The sequence below is a fragment of the Thamnophis sirtalis genome, unplaced genomic scaffold (genome assembly GCF_051295495.1).
Source record: "Thamnophis sirtalis isolate CommonGarterSnake01/CBP01778 unplaced genomic scaffold, rThaSir2_p1.2 scaffold_15, whole genome shotgun sequence".
NCBI lineage: Eukaryota > Metazoa > Chordata > Lepidosauria > Squamata > Natricidae > Thamnophis > Thamnophis sirtalis.
The window spans coordinates 2,244,627-2,258,961 of record NW_028261395.1 but is presented as its reverse complement, the minus strand read 5'-3'; the positions used below and the strand labels follow the sequence as shown (position 1 = coordinate 2,258,961).

General features: G+C 43.7%; 1 protein-coding gene across 1 annotated transcript in view; it reads right to left on the bottom strand.

The window, feature by feature from the left end:
* LOC148042423 (kinesin-like protein KIF11) overlaps positions 1-14,335 on the bottom strand; it is a 33,560-nt gene that overhangs the window by 15,712 nt on the left and 3,513 nt on the right. The window contains exons 2-10 of the mRNA XM_087702235.1: positions 13,183-13,315; positions 11,025-11,122; positions 10,869-10,947; positions 8,530-8,715; positions 8,311-8,435; positions 5,533-5,620; positions 3,756-3,998; positions 594-689; positions 318-406 (exon numbers count right to left, since the gene is read on the bottom strand). Of these exons, the coding sequence (XP_087558361.1) occupies positions 318-406; positions 594-689; positions 3,756-3,998; positions 5,533-5,620; positions 8,311-8,435; positions 8,530-8,715; positions 10,869-10,947; positions 11,025-11,122; positions 13,183-13,315 (1,137 nt within the window). The remainder of the gene's footprint in view (positions 1-317; positions 407-593; positions 690-3,755; positions 3,999-5,532; positions 5,621-8,310; positions 8,436-8,529; positions 8,716-10,868; positions 10,948-11,024; positions 11,123-13,182; positions 13,316-14,335) is intronic.

The window sequence follows — 14,335 nt, the reverse complement described above, 5'->3', positions numbered from 1 at the left end:
AGTGGTTAAATGCAGCACTGCAGGCTACTTCAGCTGACTGCAGTTCTGCAGTTCGGCTGTTCAAATCTCACCAGGCTCAAGGTTGGCTCAGCCTTCCATCCTTCCGAGGTGGGTGAAATGAGGACCCGGATTGTTGTTGGGGGCGATATGCTAACTCTGTAAACTGCTTAGAGAGGGCTGAAAGCCCTATGAAGCGGTATATAAGTCTAACTGCTATTGCTATTGCTATTATTATTATTATTTTTTTAAAGAAAAAAATGATCATGAGGTCATGTTCACTCTGAGCTGCCAGTCTTTGTGGAGAACCAAGTACTCACTCATAATTTTCCAGAGAAATATAGACACCATTTTTCTCTCGGGCTGCAGAAAGATCTCGTTTTAAGCGTTCAATCTCTTCGGTATACTCCTGTGAAAAATATCAGCACAGTGCTGGAATATCTTCTGAAGCATCTGGAATCCATAAATCCCATGAGCTTATATTTTTTGGCCTGGCCAGTTAAAAAAACATCCAATCCACTATCATGCATTCAACACTGCAAGGCAGCAGGGGGAAAATGTAGAAAGCATTTATACTTAATGAAGGCATACTGAACCTTAATGAGGGCCCGCTTTGTAAGTTTCTGATTCACTTCAGGCTTATTCATGATATTCTTTGCCCTGTGAGCATATTCTAGAGTACTCAGAGTTTCCTGTGGTTAAAAAAAACACAAAATAAATGAAAAATAAATGACAGTGAATTTGAATATTTTTAAAAGTAAAAAAACAAATGCTGAGCAAGTCATCTTTTTGTAGCCCCTTGTGTATAAAAGAACAAAATAATTGTTGAAAAATACAAGGAGGCTCACTTCAGAAATATCGTGCTGGGAGAACAACCTATGCACAATTTTGGAAATCTACTACCGTACCGTCGGAAGATGCCATAATTAAAAAGATCTATGAGTGTGCAGAAATGGACAGAATGACGGGTTGGCTGAGGGAGAAAGGAGAAACGGAACATTATCTTAGCTGGAACCTATGGTATATGTGGGCGACAAGGAGAACAGCAGGGACTTAAAGCGGGGAAAGTCAAATAGCAGTTGTTAACAATGTTAACAACGCAACTGCACGTATACTGTTGCTCTTTAATTTCACTGTAAAAATAGGACAAGCTGAATATATATTAATAGATAGTAGAAATACACCGAAGGGAGGAGTAGAGGGATAGAAGAAAGAGGGGTAGAGAGGGTGGGAGAGAGGATGGGAGGGAGGGTGAGAAGGAAGGGAGGGAGTGTACTGGGAGAGAGGTGTGGTAGAGGGGGAGGGGAAGTAGGGTAGAGCGGAATGATGGTGGGAAGACGGAAAGTTGGAGGGGGGCGAAAGAAAGGGTGTATGGAGGGTCGAAGAGGTACATTGGGTTTCTATTTTGGGGGGTATTGTTGACAAGAGGAATGGATGTGTTTATTGTTTAATGTTATATGGCCCCGGTTCTGCACAGTATATATGTGACTGTATGAAATGAAAATGGAAAATAAAAAACACATTTACAAGAACAATGGGAACTAAAAGTGAACATGGGTATTGTAATAGATCCCTGCATTTTGTAATGAGAAGATGCGGCTTAGAGACCAAACAACGAGGAAGGGGGGGAAAAAAGCTGGGCTGTGAATGACTGTCACCGCGGGGGGGGTGGGGGTGGTATGTTTAAAATTGTATTTGCATGTTTTACTCTTTAAAAAAAATTGTATAACTAATAAAGATTACTTTAAAAAAATAAGAAATATCTTGCTGGGTTTCTCTACAGAGAAATGGCATTTTGTGTGATTTACAAAGCATTCTACCAACTCTTCTTCTGCCTTGGGAAAACTTCTGTTCTGGAAGATGGCATATAACTCAGAATTGATTTTGATTTGATTTAGTTTATTTGTATGCCGCCCTTCTCCGGGAGGGACTCAGGGCGGCGGAACAACTCAAAAGGGGGAAAGGGGAACATAAAACACCATACACGTAATTAAAATAAACAAGAATCACGCAGCCACACAAGTCGAGAGGGGAGGGGAACTCATCAACCCCAGGCCTGCCGGCACAGCCAGGTTTTGACGGCTTTCCGGAAGGCCTGGAGAGAGGTGAGGGTCCGAATCTCCGCGGGGAGTTCGTTCCAAAGGGCTGGAGCTGCTACAGAGAAGGCCCTCCCCCGGGTGGTAGCCAGGTGGCATTGGCTAGTAGACGGAACCCGGAGGAGGCCCACTCTGTGGGATCTAATGGGTCTTTGGGAGGTAATTGGCAGCAGGCGGTCTCTCAAGAATTGCTGTGTGCGCGTCATTTATTTTTGATTGCTTCGCTGTTTTTGTTATTGTTTTATGTACGTTTTTATAATCTTACGTTTTACTGTTGTATGCTGCTGAGAACTGCCCTGACAGTGAGAGATGCAGCAAATTTAATAGTACTTAAAACCCAGAATAGATCAGGACCCCATTAATAGAACTTTTATTAAGCCTTTATTATTATCATTATGTCCCAAGACAGTTTTAACCCCTTGCAAGTAAAATGATAGATTTTCTCCAAGAGAAGACTGTCCCCCAACCTGTCCCATCAGGCCTTCCAATGGTACAGCCATCCCTGCTGTAATTGAATCCACCCATCCTAGTGCTGATTGTTCACTTCTTTCTCCTTCCACTTGTTCAAATTATTTTCTAGACATCTGTCTTTGTCCGTTTGTTGCAGAAATCACATCCAGAAAGCACGCACAGATCACTGGTTCAGCAGATTTCATTAACTTCTTTATTTATTAATTTAATTGGTTTGTATGCCGCCCACTCTCAAGAGACTCAGGGCGGCTTACAGGTAAAAAAGGAAGGGGGGGGGGGGGACATAGAAAAAAAAAACAATTAAAAATTCAACAACATTCATAACTTAGGATGGGGCTGGATAATTCAACAGCCCCAGGCCTGCCGGAACAGCCAGGTCTTAGTCGCTTTGCGGAAGGCCGGGAGGGTAGTAAGGGTCCGGATCTCGACGGGGAGACCGTTCCATAGGGCCGGAGCAGCTACAGAGAAGGCCCTCCCCCGGGGAGTCGCCAGCCGACATTGGCCGGCAGATGGAATCCGGAGGCCTAGTCTGTGCGATCTTATAGGTCTCTGGGAGGTAACCGGCAGGAGGCAGTCTCTCAGGTAGCCAGGTCCGATACCATGTAGGACTTTAAAAGTAACGACTAGCACTTTGAAGCGGGTCCGGAGACCAATGGGAAGCCAGTGCAGCTCGCAGAGGATAGGTGTAACGTGGGTGTACCTAGGTACGCCCACTATCGCTCGCGCGGCTGCATTCTGGACTAACTGAAGTCTTCGAACACTCTTCAGGGGCAGCCCCATATATACGTAACACATGAATAAATGTACAATAACAACAGCAGATTCTTTCAACATGGCAGAGAAGAGAGATTGGTTTCTAGTTTCAATTCAGAGGGCAGACTAGATGAGTTCTTTTGCACAGACTCAGAGCTACATAGGTAAGCCACGCCCAGGCTCTGAGCCATCTGGCAAATAGTTCCCATTGGTTGACATAGTTGCCATGCCTCTACATTGGCTGACCTTGTTACCATCTCCTATTCCAGCTGGTCCCCAATGGCTGACCTGTTGCTATATCCTATTCCAGTTCCTGAATATTCTGACAATCTTCTCATCGTGCTTATTAAATCTTAACAAATTTCTAAATGTTAATTTCATCTGGAAGTCCAAACGGATGTCACTCATAACGCACGACCTGAAAGAAAACGCCCTTACCTCAAGATTGATTGACGCAGGAGAAACAGTTGCAATTATACATGTTTTTGTGCGTCCTCCGAGAGAGTCCTGTAGGATTCTGGTGAGTTTTGACTCTCTGTATGGAATATGTGGAGTTCTTTCAACAAGGGCGGTAATAACTCTCCCCAGAGTCAACAGAGACTGATTGATATTTCCAGCTTCACGAGCTCTTTTGTCAACGGCTCCAGAACGGCCTATGTTCTCGCTCCCTGCCAGATCAACCTATAAATAAGAAACAACTTGTCCAAGTCACAATTAGTGTGTATAGTTACAAGGAGAGGTCTACAAATTATATTCAGCTTTGGTAATTGTTCTGTCCCCCCTTCACGGCTCTTAACAAACGGCAAGACAATTAAACTTAAAAGGAACTTTCTTTATCAGTTCTCAGTTCAAACTGGCTTCGAGCCCCAAAATAACAGAAATACAGTCTCTTTCAAGCAGATAACAGAATACAAAACAACTCTTACAAGCAATGCACTTCTTCCAAAGTCTCCACGAATCAGGGTGTACATGAAACACTGAAGCACTTATCCAAGTGTATTAAGCAATGTTGTACGAACCCAGGAACGCACGAAGGAACGTTGACTCCTGCGACTAGGGCGTGTCAGCATCCGTCCTTTTATCTCCAAACCTGCCTCTAACAAGCCCCAGCTGCAGAATGAATCTTGTATCCCGAAAAGACTCACAGCAGACACCTGCTGAGTCACAACAGGTAATCAACAATGACTGCTAAGAACTAACCACAAGTACATCTGAGGGTATTTGGATTTACCATTCCCAACGTATGTAGGCAATGTGGCCCATAGTTTAGTGTTGTGACTTGGGAGCTGTTATCAGACTCTGACAGCAAGGGGGCTTTTGAGTCGTGCTTGGAAGAGGAGGAGGGTTCTGGACAGGGGTCTGCCTCCGAGCAGGGCTCAGAGAGACTAGTTGGTCCCTAGGTAATGACTGAGCCTCAGGCCAGTGGGGAGGACATAAGAGAGACTGAGCCTTGGAGCAGTGGGGAGGACACAAGAGAGACTGAGCCTTGGATCAGTGGGGAGGACACAAGAGAGACTGAGCCTTGGATCAGTGGAGAGGACACAAGAGATGCTGAGCAAGAACCCTTCTGTGAGTCTTTTCAGGATGCCCGTAGGAGACGAGCTGACCGACGTCAGGCACAACGGAGGACTCAGAGGAGGTGATTGCAACCAGAGGTGCCTCGTTAGAGGCTTCCCTTAGGGATAAAAGGACTGGTGGTGCCACGCCCTGCTCGCAGAGATTTATGTTTGAGTCCGTTATCTTCTGGCAGAGACTTTAATTAGTTTAGTTTGGCTCGCAGCCATTTTGAAACTGAGACCTGATAAAGAGAATTCCCTTTCCTTTTATTTGCCTGTCGTCTGTTAACAAGTGAAGGAGGGGGAAACAGAACAGTTTAGGATGCTATGATATGCAACCAACAGTTGGAGAATTACACCATGAGGTAAAGAGATTAGTAGGCAGAAATCTGAGATGATAACAGGATATGGGATTCAAATGTCAAATCTCCAAAAATGGAATTCAACTGGAAAGATCTGTTCTCTATCGCCCTAAAGGGCAGGACACCTACTAGCATTTTTAAAATCACAACAAATGTCCTGGTTTTGTGACTGTTTACTGTTGCAATGTAACTTCCCCTTCAGACAGTGGCCAAAATAACACAATCTGGTATTCTGCCATCTCTGCACTATCGAGCATAAATCTGAATGCGGTGCAATGCCATGTGTTGAAAACTCACCAAGTTTAGCTTTCCAATTTTCACAAGCTCTTCTCCATCTGTTGTTTCTTTCATGTGCAAAGTGATGGAAAACACTGAATGGGATCGGCTACAAATTGAGAGAACAGAGACACACGTTCTAGCGAATATTATAATCTTTTTTCCATGTGATTTTTACCTGTTGGATAGCAATCACGAGCAATAGTCTTTGGAACCAGCTACCCCCGGAGATCCGGACCTCGCCCACCCTCATGGCCTTCAGGAAAGCTGTAAAAACCTGGCTGTTCCGGCAGGCCTGGGGCTGTTGACCTCACTGTTGAGGTCCAGCCCCGATTAGGATGAATGCATGTGGTGTTGTGATTTTAAACTGTCTTTTTCCCCTTCTTTTTTTGTAAGCCGCCCGGAGACCTTTGGGGTTGGGCGGCATATAAATTTTATAAATAATTGAATTGAATTGAATTTATTGCATTTATATGCCGCCCTTTTCCCCGAAGGGGACTCAGGGCGGCTCACAATCCAAGTCAGGGAAGGGGGTACAGATAAGGGATAAAAAAGACAAACAGAACAATACACAATTTAAAAGCACACAACAACCATACCATTTGAAGGAGGGGGCAAAAGCTCTTTAGCCCCAGGCCTGTCGGAACAGCCAGGTTTTAAGGGCTTTGCGGAAGGCCTGGAGGGTGGTGAGGGTACGAATCTCCACGGGGAGTTCGTTCCAGAGGGTCGGAGCAGCCACAGAGAAGGCTCTCCTCCGGGTAGTCGCCAGTCGACACTGGCCGGTAGATGGCACCCGGAGGAGGCCAACCCTGTGGGATCTGATCGGTCTAGTGGAGGTAATTGGCAGCAGGCGGTCTCTCAAGTACCCAGGTCCAATACCATGAAGGGCTTTATAAGTGACGACTAGCGCCTTGAAGCGTATCCGGAGACCAATAGGCAGCCAGTGCAGCTCGCGGAGGATGGGTGTTACGTGGGTGAACCGAGGTGCACCCACGATCGCTTGCGCGGCTGCATTCTGGACAAGCTGAAGTCTCCGAATGCTCTTCAAGGGCTGCCCCATGTAGAGCACGTTGCAGTAGTAATAATAATAATATAAATAATAATAATAGTCAAGTGCTAAACCAACTTCAGATCCATGACATCCGAAACAATTTGGAGAATAGAAAAGGCATTCTGAATCTTTTCTCAGTCTTATAAACTAAAGGGTATATGGCCATGAATTGAACTGAAGTAAAATGTTAAGCATGTCATAAAATGCTACTAAATGAAGAATGCTTCACTGAGCCAATCAAAATGGTTCATTCACTTGTTAAAGAAAAAGGTTTAACTGATGAACCTAGGATTGGTCAGAGTTTGCAGTAGAAATCACATCCAGATAACTGATTCAGCAGGATTCATTAACTTCTTTATATACATAATAACATATCAATAAATGTACAATACCAACAGCAGATTCTTCCAACATGGTAGCGGTTACAAGCAAGCACAAGGCAGGGGAGAGACTGGCTCCCCGTTTCAATTCAGAGAGCAGACTAGATTATTTCTTTCGCACAGACTCAGAGCTACATAGGTAGGCCACGCCTAGGCTCCGAGCCATCTGGCATGGCTATTCCAGCCAGTCCCCAACGGCTGACCTGTTGCTATGTCCTATTCCAGTTCATGAATATTCTGACAGGATTTCCTTCCCAAATAAAGTTAAAAGTGAACCTCCAATGAACTTTCTGACACCACGCTATTTGGAAGCAAATTGATTTGCCTCTGAGATCTCTGAATTAACCAATCGAAGCTCGTTTCCCACCCTTTTCTAATTTCAAGATATGAGTTAGAAACAAGCATAGGGCATTTTGTGCTGCCTTTTAGAGAAGAACAAAATCAAGACCAGGATCCCACATGTTGGTAAGAGAGAGGCCAGGAAATGTATAGTCAGTAATGCAGCTAAAAACCTGTTGATCCCAACAAAGTCAATTTTGCTTTTTGGTTTCTATGCAAGCCAATTATTAGGACAAAAAAGAAGAGTTTCAAACACTGCAAATTGTCCTAGTCTACATATTGCCAATCCACATTGTAGAATTATGCAGTGGTTTCTAAGAATTATCTACTTATTTTTTGGTAAGCGGGAAATACCCTAATTTCATGTTTCTGGTACTCCTAATTAGCTGACTATTTCAAATGAATTTTTGGATGCAAGCAAGTTGGAAAAGGAATCTGAAAATCTTTACATTTCTCAACCAGACTTGACCAAGAAGAAATTAAGTTTAGAAAAAAAAAAATGTTCTTCGGGCTGATTGCCCCAATTTGCTCAGCAAAAGAGCAGCACATCGGCAAGGATTGTTGCCTGAAGGACATCCAGAATCTGAGAAGATTCAGAGTATTGGAGCACATTATTTGCAGCTGAAATAGTCCCAAAGGTTCTGTATTATTCTTACTGAAATTTTTATCCTGCAGTATTTGAATGACCGAGCCGAGGTGGCACAGTGGTTAAATGCAGCACTGCAGGCTACTTCAGCTGACTGCAGTTCAGCAGTTGGGCTGTTCAAATCTCACCGGCTCAGGGTTGACTCAGCCTTCCATCCTTCCGAGGTGGGTAAAATGAGGACCCGGATTGTTGTTGGGGGCGATATGCTGACTCTGTAAACCGCTTAGAGAGGGCTGAAAGCGGTATATAAGTCTAACTGCTATTGCTATTGCATGACACTAAGCAAATGATTGTCTAAGAATGGCAAAACAACTGTGATTTTCTGCTTTACTTCTGCTTTACTCCCTGTTGTTGAGGCCTTCTAAAATATTTTATTTATTTACCTGGAATACTGGTTCAGGTAAGTAGCAGCCGTGGTCCTTTTTGCTGCTCCTCTTTCTAGGATTTGATATACTTCATCCTTGTTATGGACCGTCATTTCTTCCAAGCCCTTGATTATTACACCTCTCTGTCAAAAGGAAAATGCTGAAGTTACTCATTCTAATTCAGAAGTTTCTAACTTTGAAGGAAAAGGACACAACTGGTGTTTTGTTTTGTTTTACCTTGTTGCGTGGGTCGTCAAATAGTTGCAACCTCTCCCCAACATCTGGAGACGGACTCAAAAGATCAAACAGCTCCTCGTTGTAGATTTCCAACAAAGAAACTTTCACGGAAAATTCTGTACCATTCTCTGCAAGTTTTTCAAAAATTTGATGCAAGGTACGTGGGATTACACCGGCAAGCGGATCCTACAGAAAAATAACATCACATGCATTAACTGACTCGATTTAGAATCCAGGAATTCAACCGTAGAATGTTAGCAAATAAATATGAGTAGATACTCAAAGAACTCATGGGTTTGAGGTAGCTGTTAGGACATAAGAATGTGTTGGCAGAGGGTAGGAGCAGGGGAGAAGTAAGGGAAGGAAGAAGGGGAAGGAGAGGAGGAAGGAAGGAAGTAGAGAAGGAAGGGAGAAAAGAAAAGAAAGAGAAAATAAGGTGAGTTGGAGGAGAGGTAGGGGAAGAAGAAAGAAGTAAGGAGAGGTGGGTGGAAGAGAGATAGAGAAGGAGAGGAGGGAGGAAGAGAGAAAAAGAGAAGACGAGAGGGTAGGAAGGAGAAGAAAGAGGGGAGAAGTAGGGGAGAAGTAAGGGAAGGAAGAAGGGGAAGGAGAGGAGGAAGGAAGTAGAAAAGGAAGGGAGGGAGAAAAGAAAGAGAAAAGAAGGTGAGTTGTGGAGGAGAGGAAGGGGAAGAAGAAAGAGGTAAGGACAGGTGGGTGGGAGGGAGAGAAAGAGGAGAGGAGGGAGGAAGAGAGAAAAAGAGAAGGCGAGAGGGTAGGAAGGAGAAGAAAGAGGGGAGAAGTAGGGGAGAAGTAAGGGAAGGAAGAAGGGAAAGGAGAGGAGGAAGGAAGGAAGTAGAGAAGGGAGGGAGGGAGAAAAGAAAAGAAAGAGAAAATAAGGTGAGTTGTGGAGGAGAGGTAGGGGAAGAAGAAAGAGGTAAGGACAGGTGGGTGGGAGGGAGAGAAAGAGAAGGAGAGGAGGGAGGAAGAGAGAAAAAGAGAAGGCGAGAGGGTAGGAAGGAGACGAAAGAGGGGAGAAGTACGGGAGAAGTAAGGGAAGGGAGAAGGGGATGGAGAGGAAGAAGGAAGGAAGTAGAGAAGGGAGGGAGGGAGAAAAGAAAGAGAAAAGAAGGTGAGTTGTGGAGGAAAGGTAGTGGAAGAAGAAAGAGGTAAGGACAGGTGGGTGGAAGAGAGAGAAAGAGAAGGAGAGGAGGGAGGAAGAGAGAAAACGAGAAGGAGAGAGGGTAGGAAGGAGAAGAAAGAGGGTAGGAGGAGGGGAGAAGGAAGGGAAGGAAGAAGGGTAAGGAGAGGAGGAAGGAAGGAAGTAGAGAAGGGAGGGAGGGAGAAAAGAAAAGAAAGAGAAAATAAGGTGAGTTGTGGAGGAGAGGTAGGGGAAGAAGAAAGAAGTAAGGAGAGGTGGGTGGAAGAGAGAGAAAGAGAAGGAGAGGAGGGAGGAAGGGAGAGAAAGAGAAGGAGAGAGGGTAGGAAGGAGAAGAAAGAGGGTAGGAGTAGGGGAGAAGTAAGGGAAGGAAGAAGGGGAAGGAGAGGAGGAAGGAAGGAAGTAGAGAAGGGAGGGAGGGAGAAAAGAAAAGAAAGAGAAAATAAGGTGAGTTGTGGAGGAGAGGTAGGGGAAGAAGAAAGAGGTAAGGACAGGTGGGTGGGAGGGAGAGAAAGAGAAGGAGAGGAGGGAGGAAGAGAGAAAAAGAGAAGGCGAGAGGGTAGGAAGGAGAAGAAAGAGGGGAGAAGTAGGGGAGAAGTAAGGGAAGGGAGAAGGGGATGGAGAGGAGGAAGGAAGGAAGTAGAGAAGGAAGGGAGGGAGAAAAGAAAAGAAAGAGAAAATAAGGTGGTGTCATAACAGGTGCGAAGGATGGTAAACAAAGCATTCCAAACTATACCTTATAACCTTTTAAATGGAATAATAATAATATAAGAATGGCAAAGAAAAAGAATAACGATGTGAACGTATACCTAGAACTGCATGTAAGAGAATAGATGACAGTAAAAATATAAAGCACAATATAGGTAAATAATACTTGGTCATAAGTAGCTAAGTATAAATAAATATAGAATTGTACATAAAAACGGATAACGAATAAGGAGATTATGAACGCAAGATAGAAATGTATAGAAGGGAAAACACCAACTGCAAAGAAACCGATTCGGAACTGCGGTATGATATGCGATGGAACTTATTGTTCCTATGTTGTTTTTTAAGTTATGTGGTTATTTTTGTTTATGTGTTTATGTGTTCTGTTGATGGGCTTATGTGTATAAAATAAAATAAAAAAATAAAAAAATAAAGAATGTGTTGGCATTATACTTGGAAGGGACTAAAATATTTTTACCTCTTCCCATGTATATTCTCCATTAGGTGACCGCTCGCCTTCCATAGTGAAGGTCTTTCCTGTACCGGTTTGACCATAACTGTATAAAGGAATTTGAAAAATTAAGCTTCAATAATATATTTTAAAGTACAACAAAAAAATAAACACAATACTCACGCAAAGACAGTGCAGTTATAGCCCATAAGTACTTCATCCAAAATTGGATATACAACGGTCCGGTACACATCGATCTGCTTGGCCTGGGATCCAAACACCTGTTTTATTGAATAAAAGAAACTGTTCTTACCTTGAGACTAGACATAAAAATGGGACTTGTTAAATGTTCTTTAGTCACACTGTCTCCTACCTGAACTGGAATAATCTGACAAACCAGATTAAAACTATATTTCAGAATTATTTGCAAAATGAATATATGTCAGAAGTTTCCTTAGAGACGAGTTCAGACACAACAGTTGTGTTGTTCAGACACAAAAGTTGTATTTTAACATGTCCTATGTTTACCCATTCCACGAAGTTTTAAGGTGGCTTATCTGGGTTCGGTTTAGTATAATGCATTAACAGATCCATATGTTACAAATTGTACTTTCCAATAAGAGTGAGCAACCTTACATACTAACCTCTAGTTTAAGGCTTCTTGTTGTATGATCCAAGCTGCTATGATTTGTACAACAAGACCAATATGTGTGTGTGTGTGTGTGTACACAATTTATATTTGTGCTGATAAATAAATAACAAACAAATGTAACAAAAAGGCAACAGTAAAAAAATATTGGGTTTCTGTCTGGATGGTCTCTTGTGACGAGCCGAAGGACAGAGAATGGAAGTGTGACCTTCCTCCCATATTTGGGCATACCATATTTAAATATATACCTTTCACCCTGGCCTGGCTGATAAGGAGTCGAACTCTGTGGCTTAGTGGTTAACACATCTGCCTAAGATGCAATACAGCACAGGTTCGAATCCCAGTAAGGGTATGGCTAGCTGACGAGAGCTAAATAGCTTGAAATAGATCTATACTAGTCTCTATTTATTTATCAGCACAAATGCAACACAAATGTAACAAAGGCAACAGTAAAAATATTGGGTTTCTGTCTGGATGGTCTCTTGTGACGAGCCGATGGACAGAGAATGGAAGCAGTGAACTTCCTCCCATATTTGGGCATACCAGGGATTGTGACTTTAAATATATACCTTTCTCCCTGGCTCAGCTGATAAGGAGAGGAACTCTGTGGCTTAATGGTTAACACATCTGCCTAAAATGCAATACAGCACAGGTTCCAATCCCAGTAAGGGTATGGCTAGCTGATGAGAGCTAAATAGCTTGAAATAGATCTATACTAGTCTCCCTTTATTTATTTATCAGCACAAATACAATATATATATATATATGTTTTTATTTGTGCTGATAAATAAATAAAGCGAATGCTGGCTGGGGAATTCTGGGAGTTGAAGTCCAGACATCTTCAAGTGACCAAGGTTGTGTTTCTCAACCTTGGTCACTTAAAGATAGAGAGTCAGAACTGAGATGAAGGGAAATCTCAGTTGAAGGGCATCCTTTTATATATTGCCCCCATTGGGACACCCTCAAGAGGGAAGAGTCTGCCTTGTTTTTAAGCCTTTAAAAAGAAAAATGTCGTTCTAATCAGAAAGCTCCAGTTACTCAAAATGGTAACAGGAAGAGATCGAGACTATAGCCATAACACTGAACCCTAGTTTGACAATATATTCAGTACCAAAACTAGCACGTGTCCCTGCTCCTAACAATTCCTCGGGCTTTCTTTACGTCTTTTTAAGTTCTCACGGCTTGCAAAGAATTCCAGTTGATTGGCATCATTAGCCGCCCAGAGTCCCTGGGGAGTGGGCGGCATACAAATACCATTAAAGTTTGAAAGCTCCTTTAGCGAAGGTGCCAGGGCTTAAACATGGAAACGAACGCTTTATTCAACACCCCTTAGCATCTGAGGTTCATTTGTGCCTTAGCTTTTTATGCAGCCGCTGGAAATTGTAAACATGATGCTCCTAATCTGCCAAAATCGGGGGGAAAGGGCCCTAATCATTCCTCTTAAGCCAGTGTTTCCCAACCTTGGCAACTTGAAGATGTCCGGACTTCAACTCCCAGGATTCCCCAGCAGTGGTTAGGACAGTGTTTCTCAACCTTGGCAACTTGAAGATGTCTGGACTTTAACTCCCAGAATCCCCCAGCCAGCATTCGCTGGCTGGGGAATTCTGGGAGTTGAAGTCCGGACATCTTCAAGTTGCTAAGGTTGGGAAACACTGTCTTAAGCAATGAGTAGGCATTCCTACCAAGACTTACCATATCAAACGTATAGGTTTTCCTTGATGTTTTATCGGCCATTCCTCCAGTGCGAACATTAACTTCTTTCCGTCCATGATCACATTCCACTACAGGGTAGGAGTTAGCTTTGCACTCAGATACGTTGAAGGGCCTTTAAAAACAGTTTCCCATATGTTAGTTGAAGTAATCGTTTAAGCCTAGTTTCAAATCAGCAAGAGATCGATAAGCCTGTTTCCTTGGCTTTTGAGTTCAGGTTAGTTGGCATCCATGCAGCCGTGGCACGACAAAAGGGCGAACGACAAAACCGCGCCCGACTAAACCGCGTCGCTAAAACCGCAACGTCATCAACGCGCCGACAACAGCGCGGAGAAAGAAGGGCGCTTTACAACAGCGCGTCGACAGAAAGCCGATTTAACTTAAGGTAAGGGTTAGGTTTAGGGTTAAGTTTAGTTTTACAGCGCGCTTCTGTCGCCCCGCTGTTGTCGCCGCGATTCAGTGCTCATTCGTCGGAGCGCTTTAGAACACACGGTTTTGTCGGGCGCGGTTTTGTCATTCGCCCTTTTGTCGGTGAACCTCCATGCAGTACTATAAGATTCCAAAACCTGCTTGAAGATGGAACTGAACAGGATATTAGTATAATACCTTAACCACTGTACAACACTGGGTTTCATGGTTCCACCACAAAACCGCGCTCAACTAAACCGCGCCCGACTAAACCGCGTCGCTGACGTCATCAACAGGGCGACAACAGCGCGGAGACAGAAGCACGCTGTAAACCCTAAACCTAAAATTAACCCCTAAACCTAAACCTAACCCCCCTAAACCTAATCCTAAACCTAACCCTAAAGCTAACCCTAAACCTAACCCTTACCTTAAGTTGAATCGGCTTGCTTTCAAAGCACTATTTAAAGCGCCCTTCTTTCTCCGCGCTCACTGTTGTCGCCCTGTTGATGACATTAGCGACGCGGTTTAATCGGGCGCGGCTTAGTCTAGCGCGGTTTTGACGGGTCACGGGGTTTCATTTGTTCTAATACTGTTCCTGTACAAAGTACAGATCTACGTGGATGCTCACAGACCCGAGGATAGGTTTTACACCGAATCCATGTGAAACGTCATCAAATCACAAAAATCTTCAGTTTGACTTTGAACTTCAGGCAGTCCTTGACTTACA